The sequence below is a fragment of the Lates calcarifer genome, unplaced genomic scaffold, assembly GCF_001640805.2.
Source record: "Lates calcarifer isolate ASB-BC8 unplaced genomic scaffold, TLL_Latcal_v3 _unitig_2006_quiver_642, whole genome shotgun sequence".
Classification (NCBI taxonomy): Eukaryota; Metazoa; Chordata; class Actinopteri; family Centropomidae; genus Lates; species Lates calcarifer.
The window spans coordinates 115,361-127,387 of NW_026115916.1; the positions used below are offsets into that span (position 1 = coordinate 115,361).

Here is a 12,027-nt window from a genome sequence, read left to right on the forward strand (position 1 = left end):
CACGTCAGAACAGGATCACTGTGTGTGTGTGTGTGTGTGTGTGTGTGAGAGTGTGTGTGTGTGTATGTGTGTGTTACACCCTGTTATTAAAGTCATGTTGACGGCTTTGTTTCTCCCCTGAACTCTTCAACTCTGTTTTATCAGTTCAAATGTCTACACAGACACACACACACACACGGATGTTGAAATATTTCCCAACATCCTCTGCTGTCAGTCATCGTGCTGCAGTCGACAGGTGAGTGAGTTTACCTGAGGGTCAAACACTGACTGTGACTGACCTGAACATCAGCTGACCTCTGGCCACCAGGACACACACACACACACACACACACACATACACACACACACACTGAAGTGAAGCAATTTTCCTGTTCACAGATCAGAGCAGCTCCCAGTGAAGACCAGGACCAGTGAAGACTGGTTGTACATATGTACCTGATGTAAAATGTATTTTGTCAAATTGATGATGAGGACTGATGTGGACTGATGTGGACTGTTGTACTTGTGTTGCGCTGCAATGTGGTTCAGACTGAGACCAGCTTGAGGTCTGTGTTGTAGGTGGATGCTGCCACCTGCTGGGCGATGATGAGACCTGCTAGTTCAGGTTCAGGTCCTGATGACACTGTTTAGACCCAAATCTCATCGGAGTCACTGAGGTAAAGACCACAAGTGTGATTCATCCAGTCCCAGCTGCTCTCAGACCTCCTCAGACCTACTCTGACCACCTCAGACCTCCTCAGACCTCCTCAGACCACTACGGACCTCCTCAGATTGGTTCTGTGGGAAGAACTAGTCCCAGATTCACTTTGTTACAAGTCGATGTGAGATCAGTCCATCAGACCCAGGTCAGTCTCTGCCCAGAGGACCACATTACCCACAATCCACCTGTGAAAGGCTCAGACCGCAGGAGCAGGTGAGTCTGGTCTACTGCCGCCAGATGGAGCCAGATCCAACACAAACACTGCCATCCAGACTCCAGTTCACATCAGACCAGACCCACATGAGGTACTTGTGCTGTGATACTTTAAGTACTTGAAGCTAACACTCCTGTACTTATACTTCACTGAAGTATAAGTACTTATACGGTGTAGTATAAGTATAAGTACTTATAGTATAGTATATAGAAGTATATATGTTGCAGTACTGGTACTTTTACCTCAGTAGAGAATCTGAGTATTTCTCCTTCTTCTGCAGGTATAACGACGTCACCTGTACTGATCCACTGTCTTGTACTGAGGTCACCTGATGTTACCTGAGCAACATCCACCTGCTGAAGAATACAGTGGGATATGGTCAAGAGCTCCGGGAAACAAGTAAGTGCAGAGATGATTGGAAACAGACCTGAGAGCACTGATTGATTGATTGATTGATCATATATTAACTCAATAGAGAGTCTGATTCTGTTTCGAACAGAAACAGGAAACATGTTTCAGAGTAAAAATATTTTTCATCTGAAGAAAAAACTTTATTAACAACAGCGACAGGAACAAAAGACACAGCTGTAGATTTGACTTGTTTTAAATAAAGACCGTAATGAATATTGATCTGCTGATCAGCCAGATCATCAGTCACATTATGATGTGATGGTCTGTGTGTGTGTGTGTGTGTGTGTGTGTGTGTGTGTGTGTGTGTGTCAGTGTGTCAGTGTCTCCATGGAAACCATATCTGTTACTTCCTGTGGTGTCGCAGGAGAAACAGTCCTCCCATTCAGCTGTCTGACAGATTGTGTGTGTGAACATGTTTTACTGATGTTGTGGGGACTCATCACCATCAGCAGGAGAGTCCCCACAAGGTGGATCAGTGAGTTTTAGGGCTCAGACCTGGTTTAAGAGTTGGATCAGTTTCCAGGAGAGATTCAGAGCAACTTCCCTTCAAAACAATGGACATGAGTGTTGTTGTAGTGTGTGAGTGCTGTGGTCTGACTGTTTGTGAGGACAGTAACACTGTGAGGACTCAGCTGCTCCTCACATCTCTGCAGCCTGTTACAGGTTTCTGTTTCAGGATTAAAGGTTCTGTTTAGAGAATCTGAAAACCCTTGTTACACAGAGCTCTCCATGATTGGGATGTTTTCCCCCGATGTCTTTCCAAGTCAACAAGATTCATGAGAGTTTTCTGGTTTTTGTTCTTGTGTAGAGTTTGCTTTGGAGTATTTCAGTTGTTTCATAACAATAACTCCATCCTGGGGCTAATGATAGTACACTGCTGGTGCTGTAAAGAGACTTTTATTATGGCGGGACACTCAGGAGCAAGCATCTTGAAAACATGACCTGAGTCTTTTACATAGAAATTAGTCTACAGGCAGCAGAGAAAGTCAGGGAATGTCACATTACAATCTTTTCACAAATTGGTGATTAAAAAGATAGAAAATGTAAAGTGCTTCAGATTTTTCCAAACAGAAACTTTAAAGAAACACAGAAACCAGGGTTTTCCTTTAAACGATTTCCTGTTTCTCTGTTGAAGACCTGACGCTGACTCAGAAAACATCTCTAACTTTAGTTTCTGCTGCCTTTTTAAAATTATTTTTTTTAAAATATCTTTGTGTGCAAAGATGCAACAGTGAGAGGCAGTGATGTGAACACTGTCACAAGGTTTACACACCAATTTAATTTGAGATATTTTCATTGTGTCCCTCATCAGTCCTTCATCGACACCTATGAGCTGCAGGAAAATCTCACCTGTATGTTTTTATTTCATCAGCAACTGTTAAACAGGAGGTGACCTTCACTCAGCTGACTGCAGATCAGAGAATGACTCAGTGATGAGATGGAAGATAAATCCTCAGATTTCATCAGAGAAAAGCTTTTATCATCAACATTATTGATCAGATTCACTGATTCAGTCCATCAGTGCAGATTATAGATCATCATCATCAGTGTCGAGAGGGATCTGAGCTCCACTGCGACATCAACTAGCACCAGACATTAACATGAAAACCCATCTACTCACCAGTCCACCTTTACAGCCTCGTTGTGTTTCTACTCACGCTCTTTCAAACTCTCACTAACTTTCTAAGAAGAAAGGCTTTTGTAGAAGAGCTCAGAGCTAAATGAAATGACCAGTTGGAAGCTTAGTGGTGGAGACGTTGACGTCATGTGACCGTGGTGTAGTTGGTTTATAGCCTAACATTAGCTTCTTACTTCAAACATCAGAACAGTGGTGTTCATCTGAGAAGATGATCTGATCAACTAAACCTGAAGGATCAGAAACTTTAGCTGCTCACAGTTTATTTTCTGGAATAATCCAAAACACAATGAAAAAATCCCTTTGGCTTTTTGTGGAGTGAACCAGGCTGGTGCTGACCTCAGGGCTGGAGTACAGAAACACATCATCACTGCAGAGCTCTGTAGACAAAGAGTAACATGTTGAGAAATGTCTGAAAGTCCCTGAAGTCCAGTGAAGGTCAGAGGGACGTTTAAGGTTCTTCATCAATCACCATCAGAGACCTCCTCTCCTCCTCTGCAGCTGAAACCATCTGTGGATTATATTTCATACTGTACAGTCCTGAGGGAGAGGAGGAGGAAACTTTCCTCACCTCCATCTGTTTGATCAGGACACCTGGTCTCAGTTTATTAGGAACAGCAGCTGAAACTGAGTCTGGTCCAATGTAAATCCCCCTTCATGTGACGGAGGTGTTTCTATTATTGTGTCCAAACACATCAGTGACTGTAGGCCAAACAACAGAAACAGGTCTCAGCAGCACAGACAAAGTCCTCCATCGCACAAATGAATCAACACCTGTGAAACAGGTTGAACACAAACTAAACATGAGAACACAGAGGAGGACCAGACTCAGATTCAGCTGCTGTTCCTAATAAACTGACAATGCAGTGAACATCAAACTGATTTCAAGTCAGAGTTTAGTGATTCATGTTGACGAACGTCTGCCTGGACTCTGAGTGAAGACTCATCACTCTGTAACATCTGTTTCTGTTCAACAGAGAAACCATCAGCTGATCACAGCTCAGTCAATATCTGGAGTTAACATCAGAGTTCTGGACCAGGAGCTCCAGGATCAAGTTGTTTGTGAACACTCAGGTGTAAAAGTCAGTTTGTTCCAGGTGTGACCCAACAATTCACATCAATCAATAATCAATATTTCAGAGCTCCTGCTGCTCAGCTCATGTTCAGGTTGGAGCTACAGGTTGTCAACATTCATTAGGCTTCATTAATGTTAATGTTGATTCATTCAGTAGCTGCCGCTTTAAACTGAAGGATTTCTGACCTGTAGTCCAACAACAGCTGATCTCAGTGATCAGAGACAAACACCATGAGATCAATACGATCAATAAAGCGTTATTGACCTCTGACTCTGACTGTGTTTGGTCTGAGCTGTGGACGACCTCGTGGACCGTTGTGGACCATTGTGGACCGTTGTGGATCAGTACTCTGGACACAAAGAGTAAAACTTCAGCACAAAAACACAATCTGATCCTTTGAATCCAGGACCTGGACTGAACAAACTAATCTGAACCCCTCTGTCCTGTAGACTGTCCACGTAGACTCGTGCAGACCTGGACTCAGACTCGGAACCTAGACCCTGAGCAGTCTGGTCCTTTAAATCTTGGAGGGGTCAGCAGGGTTCAGACCACATCCTGGAGCTGGTGTTTGGAGGGGATGGGTCCCGTTTTCTGAGTCCTGCTCCCGGTCCTGGTCTAGGCTGAGTCTGCGGCTCTTCAGGGCTGTGCTGTAGTAGTCCATGTAGTCCAGGGGCTCCTCGGGGGCCTCCATCCAGCGCAGACACAGGATCCTCTGGAAGGAGCGTCGGAAGTTGTCAGACAGGAAGCCATAGAGCAGCGGGTTGGCGCAGCTGTTGGCATACCCAAGGACGACGGCGAGCTGGCTCAGGGTGGGGTCGTGACGCTGCAAGAAGACCCCCACCAGCTGCACGATGTGGAAGGGCATCCAGCACACCACGAACACTGACACCACCACTGTCACCATCACCGTGATCTTCCTCTCAGACTTGCGGCGCTGCTGCCACCCGGCCCTCAGCGCCACCACCCGCAGCTGGCTCAGGATCAGGATGTAGCACAGGCAGATGGCCAGGACCGGGAACAAGAAGCCCATCAGGAAGGCGTAGACCGCAAACACCGCCATCCAGCGCTGCTCCGGCTCCGGCATCTGCATGTTGCAGGCCACCGACCCGTCCGAGTTGGGGGCAGTGGAGGAGAAGAGGATAATGGGAAGGATGACCAGCAGAGAGAACAGCCACACGCACACGTTCACCAGCTTGGCCACAGTGGGCCGCCGGTACCGGGACGCCCGCAGCGGGTGCACCACGGCGATATACCGGTCCACGCTCAGCACCGTCAGGCAGTAGATGCTCGTGAACATGTTGATGGCGTCCACGCTGAGCACGAGGCGACAGAGCGCCGCGCCGAACGGCCACCGGCGCAGCAGCGCGGCCGTGACCACGAACGGGACGCTGAGCATCAGCAGCTCGTCCGCCACCGCCAGGTTCAGCAGGTACAGGTTGGTCGCCGTCTTCATCTTAGCGTACCGGAAGATGACGTAGATGACCATGGAGTTCCCGCTCAGACCCACCAGACACACCACCGAGTAGATGGAGGAGATGAGAGCCGCGCTGCCCGCGGACGGAGCTCCGCCGCCGGGCACGGAGCCGTTACTGGAGCCGTTCAACAGGAATAAGCCGTCCTCCAGGGAACCGAGAGAGACCGGGAGAGGAGGAGAGGAGGAGGAGGAGGTGGTGTTGGACTGCATCACTGACAGAAGATGGAGAGATTCATCCAGAAAAATCCCAAACAGATTCTGAGGAAGAAGAAAAGGAACTGAACGATCCGGTTCAACCGGAGAGACTCCGGCACCGAGAGAGATTGGGGGGGGGGGGGATAGAGGGAGGGAGAGATAGAGGGAGGGAGGGAGGAAGAGGGAGAGAGAGAGAGAGGGAGGAAGGGAGAGAGAGAGAGAGAGAGGGAGGGAGGCAGAGGGAGAGAGGGAGGGAGAGGAGGAGAGAGAGAGGGAGGGAGGAAGAGGGAGAGAGGGAGGGAAGGAGGGAGGAAGAGGGAGAGAGGGAGGGAGAGGAGGAGAGAGAGAGGGAGGGGGGAGGTGATGGAAATGACTGTAACTCTGAGTGAAGGGGGGATGAGCAGGGGAGTAGGTGACCTTTGACCTCTGTGATGAATGTCAGGTCATTTTATTTTTCCGTTAATCGTCGTCAGATCCCTCAGATTTATGTTTGGGTTTGAGAGGTCCCGACCCTCAGGCAGATAACCACACACACTCATCACAACCTCCCGTGAGTCAGCTGGGGGGTGGGGGTGTTTCCTGTCTTAACATTGGTTGTTTCTTCAGGAAACAGGAAAACCAGTTTGTAAACACACTGATGATTTCCTGTCTCACAGAAACCTCCTTCACTGACTGGACAAAGGTATGTGGACAGCTGCAGGTCACAGTCAACTAAAGACACACAGATGCTGATGTTTCCAAAAGTATGTGGACAGCAGATGTTACAGCATCATGTGATTTTTATGGATATTAATATGTTGTATAGAGTTTAACCCAACAAGACAGTTTGTGTTTGTAAAGATTATTTCTTAAATAAAATCTACAAAACTTTATTTAAAATGTCATAATTTTAATGTTAGAACAATACATCAAATTTTCTCTTTAATCAAGTTAGAAAGTCATTTCCCTAAAAGATTACAACTCATAAACAAACAACAGCAGAGTCAGAGAATTCTCTTTACAGGTTTTTCTTCATGTCAGTGAACACATCAAACTTCATATTTAAAATAATTTACAGACTAACAATAACTTTGGTCCAAAAGAATGTGTTCTAATAATTTCGTTTCACTTTTAGTTTTTTTTTTTTTTTAATTGATCACTTTTCATTTAACTAATATTCAATCAGTTCAGTTTAAAATGTCCTTTGTTGTTATTTCTGGCGCTGCTGTCGAGTCCAAGAGTCAGAACAAGAAGCAGTGAAACAAAACATCCAAAAGACAGAACCAAGTCCGGTTCAAAACTAAGTCCGATTCAGAACTGAGTCTGGTTCAGAACTGAATCTGGTTCAGAACTGAGTCCAGTCAGTCCAGAAACAAACTGAGATACTTGTTTTCAGAACAGCTGATTTACATCAAAACATTTTAAAGTGAAAAAATGAACTTGTTATCGCTTCCTGTGAAGTCACTTTGGAGACAGTGATGTCATCTGTGTTCAACCAATCACAGCTCTACCTGCTCATTTTGCTGTCTTCTCATTGGCTGTTGTGAAGGAATCCTGACTGTCTTTATTCTTCATCGCCATCTTCTCCAACTTCTTCATGGCACGTTTTTTTGACCGTCTCATCAGATCAGCACTTCACCGTCACCAAAACAACCACCACTAGCACCACCAGCACGGCCACAGCAACCAGCACCGGGATCAGGAAGTCTGGCATCCCTGCTGGGTTCATGATGACGACGTCATTGATCGTCTTTGTGCACTCTGTTGAGTTCTTGTCATGGTCGGGGCAGATGCACCTGTAGGAGCCCTCTGTGTTCAGACAGGTGTGCCTGCAGGGGACGCCGCTGCTGCACTCATTGATGTCCACACAGTTTCCAGAGGTGTCTTTCCTGAAGCCGTTGCTGCACGGCTGGCAGATGGTGGTGAAGTTGGCAGGGGAGTTGTCAATTAGACGCCACATGGTGGGATGACCCCAGCAGCGGAGCTCCAGCAGGCCAGTAGACCAGCACTCCACCTGGATCCTGCTGCTATTTTTGGGGTCCAGAGTGATTGAGCGGGACCCTGGAACAGTAGGGTGATGACACAAGTCTGATCCTGATGCTGGTCCAGAGCCAGATCCAGGGTCAGGTCTGGTTGTAAGATTCAGGTCATTTTCTTGTTCTGGTCTAGATGTAGGATGTTCTGGTTCAGGTGTAGCTTGTTTAGATGGTTCTGGTGCAGCAAGTTTAGGTTCAGGAGTCACTGGTTCCAGTGCAGCAGGTTTAACAGTGGTCTTTCTGTCCTCAGATGTCTGTCTTGTCTGTCCGTCTCTCAGTTTGCAGATGAACCCAAAGGTGGACTTACAGGAGACTGCAATCAGACCCAAGCTGGTCACCGTCGACCCATGAAACTCCCCCCGTAGAGCTGCACAGCGAGTCGTCGTGCAGGTATCCTGTGGCTCCACCATCCAGCTGATCATCTGTGACTCCTCACTGCCATCCTCCGTCCACTTGAATCCTTTCAGTGGCAGTGCAGGAACAACACACTCGTTCTTGGCTTTCTTCAGGCCGATCCAGAAGGTGAACTTTCTTTGATGCAACACCAATTTGGAGATGAGCCCGATGACGTCAGTGACTTCCTGCTTGGTGGCGAGTGTGGTGAGGACACCTGGGGAACAGTTCTCTGTGGCCTGGTCAAAGCTGGCCTTGATCTGGTTGATGGTGTAGTGTGGAGGTGAAGCCAAGTCTGCAGAGACTTCTCTGGATAGGATGACAATCCAAAGGTAAATCCACCAGGAGTTGAACCAAGATGCCATCTTTTCTGATGATGTTACTCTGTTAAAATGCAGTGACATCAGAAAATAGGTTTTTGTGTTTGTATATGAAACTGAAAGTTCAAATATCTAAAGAAAGAAAATGTGGCTGACCTCACTTCAGCTGACAGAGAGTGATTCAGGCTGAAACCTCCTATATGATAGTGAAACTGTCAGAACTATTTTCTATCATAATATGCAGATGATACTCAACTCTACCTTTCAGAGTCAGTGTTTTTGGTTCTTCACATGGCCAGAAGATCAGGAATCTGGATGTAGTCACAGACTTCAGCAAACACATTAATTCTAATGACAATAATAATGGTAGTTCAGTTTATTTAATAAGCACTTTTCAAGATTCTGATTGTATGAAAAGATCATCTTTTAATCATCATGCCAGCAAGGCCTTCTCTGCTGGCCTAAACACTGTCACAATCACTGAATTATATTTTTATATATCTTTTCCCATCAGTACTTCACTAATTCTCTTCATCTTATAGCTTTCCTCTTGTTTGCGCTGCTTCCAATACAGTCTGTTTATGTTAGAATTTTTATCCAATCAGATTTCAGCCCAGTGTTGCCAAGGTAACAGAAATCTGCCTTGAGGCCTTCAGAATCAGTAGTTCAGGCTCCTGTAATTTAAAATGAATGGTGATGAAACTGTTGCTTCATGGATCTTTTAACCAACCAGCTTTTGAGTCGGTGAGACTAGGAGCCATCTATCAAGTCTATGATAGTGTCTGCATTTTCATGTCTTTTGATTGGATAGTCAGAGAGGTAACCACATCTATAGCTGCTAGCACACGCTAAAACACATTAGTATAGATTTAATAGCTGTTTTCTCAACCCGCAGGGGCTGCAGGAGGAGGAAGAGTTCAATGACTCTGTTGTAGAGGTTATCTGTGCATCTCAGCTCAACAATAAGTCCTTTTCTATCTCTGTGGAGGCTAACGCTGAAAGTCCACTCTGCTCAGTCATATTTCTTACAGATATTTTGATTTACTTTAGGGCTGAGAATAATTTTTTTATTTTTCTACAAATAATCAGAAGTTTCAGTGAGTAAAATGTATTTTATCTATATTGTATTGTTTATGTCTTATATTGCTGCTTCTGCTGGAGATGATGTGTGTGGAGCAGCTGTGGCTGCAGTGTTTGGAGACCTGTTGAACTGTGTTCATTAGGTTTTTAATAGCATTGCTTCAGCGATGTCATTTATTCTGGCTACATGACCTGTTCTGTTACACTGTGTTTCTGTATGTTGTTGATGGTTTCTATAGCCGTGACATCATTATTAGGGTATGAAAAAGTGGGTTAATTCAGGTAGGACACCAGTGAAGGCTGAATTTAGATGAATGTTGACCTGAAGAGTTTATTTTAACAGGAAGCTGTAAACAAAGTTAATCTCTACCAAGTAAACATTTTCAGTTTGGTCTCAACATGATAACTTTTCAACCCCCTCCTCCTCAATGATTGGCCAAGCTCACACAGGTCAGAGATATTTCAGTCTGAACCAAAGGACCGACATTATGCCGTCACACTGAGGTGAAAAACTAAAGAGGTAAAGTGTCACAAAATGTATTGATGAGAAGGAAATGAGGACGACGACTCCTCTTCCTCTCGAAATGTCTGACAGATTTTTTATCACATTAATGACAATGACAATGAAATCTGAATTTACTGTTTTCTTACCTTCTGTCAAACTGAAACTCAACTCGTCTTCTTCAACATGAATCAGGAAACTGATTCATTCACTTCTTTTCTGCACCTTCTTCTCCTTTTGGTTTTTACTTTCTTTATCCCACTCTCTCCTTGTGTCATGTATTTTCTCCTCCTTTCTCCAACAGTTTTCTCAGCTTTTGTTTTCTTCCTTCTTTACTTCTTCTCTCTCCACTTGTTTCTAAGTTGTATTCCCAGTTTCTTTTCTCTCCCAGTTTCTGCTGGTTTTCCTCCAGAGTAACTCTGCTGACAGACTGACTGTCAGCCTCACCCCTCATTCACCACACTCACCCCCCTCACCCCCCTCCTCCAGGACAGGAAGTGTGTTGCGTCTTGATATGGCGAGCAGGTTTCCTCCACAGAAACACTGCCGCTGTCGCTTAGACTGAGAGAAAATTTCACAGCCGAGTTAAGATTTTTCAAACTAAGATCAGATCAACTTTATTGATCCCTAACAGGAAAACTGATACAGCTTTAAAACCCATGAAAATATTTTACACATTATCAGCATCAACTGAATTCACAATACAGAAATAAAAAAAAAAACAAAAGTGCTGATTAGTTTGGACAAATTAATTTAAATCAGTTAATTTCTTCTGGTTTCAAGGGTCTTTGAGGAGGTTCCAGTGGTCCTTAAAAATCTGCCAGAGGTTCTTGAGGAGGTTCCTTGGGACCTGTCATCAAGCAGGTTTGACTGGTCACTTAAAAAATTCAGGGTTCGTTGGGGAGGAGGTACCTGGGTTCTTGATGAGGTGGCAGGGTTCCTTGAAGACCTTATATGGGTCCACCAGGAAGGTCCAGAGGCGCTTGAGAATGTTAAAATGGACCTTGAGGGACTTCCAAGGTCCTTGAACAGTGATCATTTATGGCTGCACAGAGGTCGAAGAACTTCACTTGTCCTTATGTCCATGAGGTGATTCTAGACAGGGTTTTGGTCCTTTAGGAGGACCAGACGTCTTGGAGGAAGTTGCATTGGTCTTTAATGTGGTTCAATGAGTTCTGGAGATCCATTGGTCATTGAAGATGTTCTAGAACTGCCTGAGAAGACACAAGTTCTCTGAGGAGGGTCATTTTGTTCTTGAAGTGGTTCCAGGAGTCCTATAGGACTTGAAGAGCGTCACTTGTTTTTGGAAAGTTCCAAAGGTCCTTGAGAAGACACCAAAGGTCTGATTAAACTGATTATTAGTTCTTTGATTTCAGAGATTTGTTCTCACTCCCCAGGTCTAAACTCAGAGCGGTCCTCACAGAGATAGAAGCACACACACACAAAGTTCTTGTATCTGAACAAACAGTGGAAATGGAGGGTAATTGTTGTCACGGCGACCCAGCTGCTTCCTGGAGGAAGTGTGTGAACAATGACAGGAAGTCAAAGGTCGTGGAGGGTGGAGCTACAACTAATGGACTGCTGTTGTCATGGTAACACAGTGATAGGTAACCTGACTCTGTGTGTGTGTGTGTGTGTGAGTGTGTGTGTGTTTGTGTAAATACCTATTTTAAAGAGTACGGTCTAGACCTGCTCTATATGAAAAGTGCCTTGAGATGACTGTTGTTGTGATATGGCGCTATATAAATAAAATTGAATTGAATTGAATTGAATTGAATTATGTGTGGATCCTTCAGGATCTGTGTGGATGTGATCCAGTCTGAAGTCTGCGAAGGATCTGATTGGTTTTCATGTTTATTAAACTGTCTGATTGATTTAGGTGTTTTTTTTTTTCTGTGGTGTCACCTGTTCCCCACTCAGCTGATGACATCATCTGCAGTCAACTGATCAGAGGTTTCAGGCGAGGTCTCACACACACACACTCACACCTGCAGCTGCTAGGTGATCAACA

At 45.1% G+C, this 12,027-nt stretch overlaps 2 protein-coding genes across 2 annotated transcripts; both read right to left on the reverse strand.

The window, feature by feature from the left end:
• Nucleotides 1-2,206: 2,206 nt before the first annotated feature.
• sstr1a (somatostatin receptor 1a) lies at nt 2,207-5,818 on the reverse strand. The gene has a single exon (XM_018688789.2). The coding sequence runs from the start codon at nt 5,719-5,721 to the stop codon at nt 4,555-4,557; it is 1,167 nt and encodes a 388-aa protein (XP_018544305.1). The 5' UTR covers nt 5,722-5,818; the 3' UTR covers nt 2,207-4,554.
• Nucleotides 5,819-6,559: 741 nt separating this feature from the next.
• Nucleotides 6,560-10,489, reverse strand: clec14a (C-type lectin domain containing 14A). The gene is given in 3 exon segments (XM_018688788.2): nt 6,560-7,314; nt 7,316-8,498; nt 10,166-10,489. Coding segments are annotated over 2 exon segments (1,278 nt in total). The 5' UTR covers nt 8,480-8,498; nt 10,166-10,489; the 3' UTR covers nt 6,560-7,200.
• Between the last annotated feature and the right edge of the window lie 1,538 nt (nt 10,490-12,027).

Excerpts from the sequence above, each read along its gene's own strand:
- sstr1a (XM_018688789.2), bottom strand. The coding sequence starts at position 5,721 with ATGCAGTCCAACACCACCTCCTCCTCCTCCTCTCCTCCTCTCCCGGTC.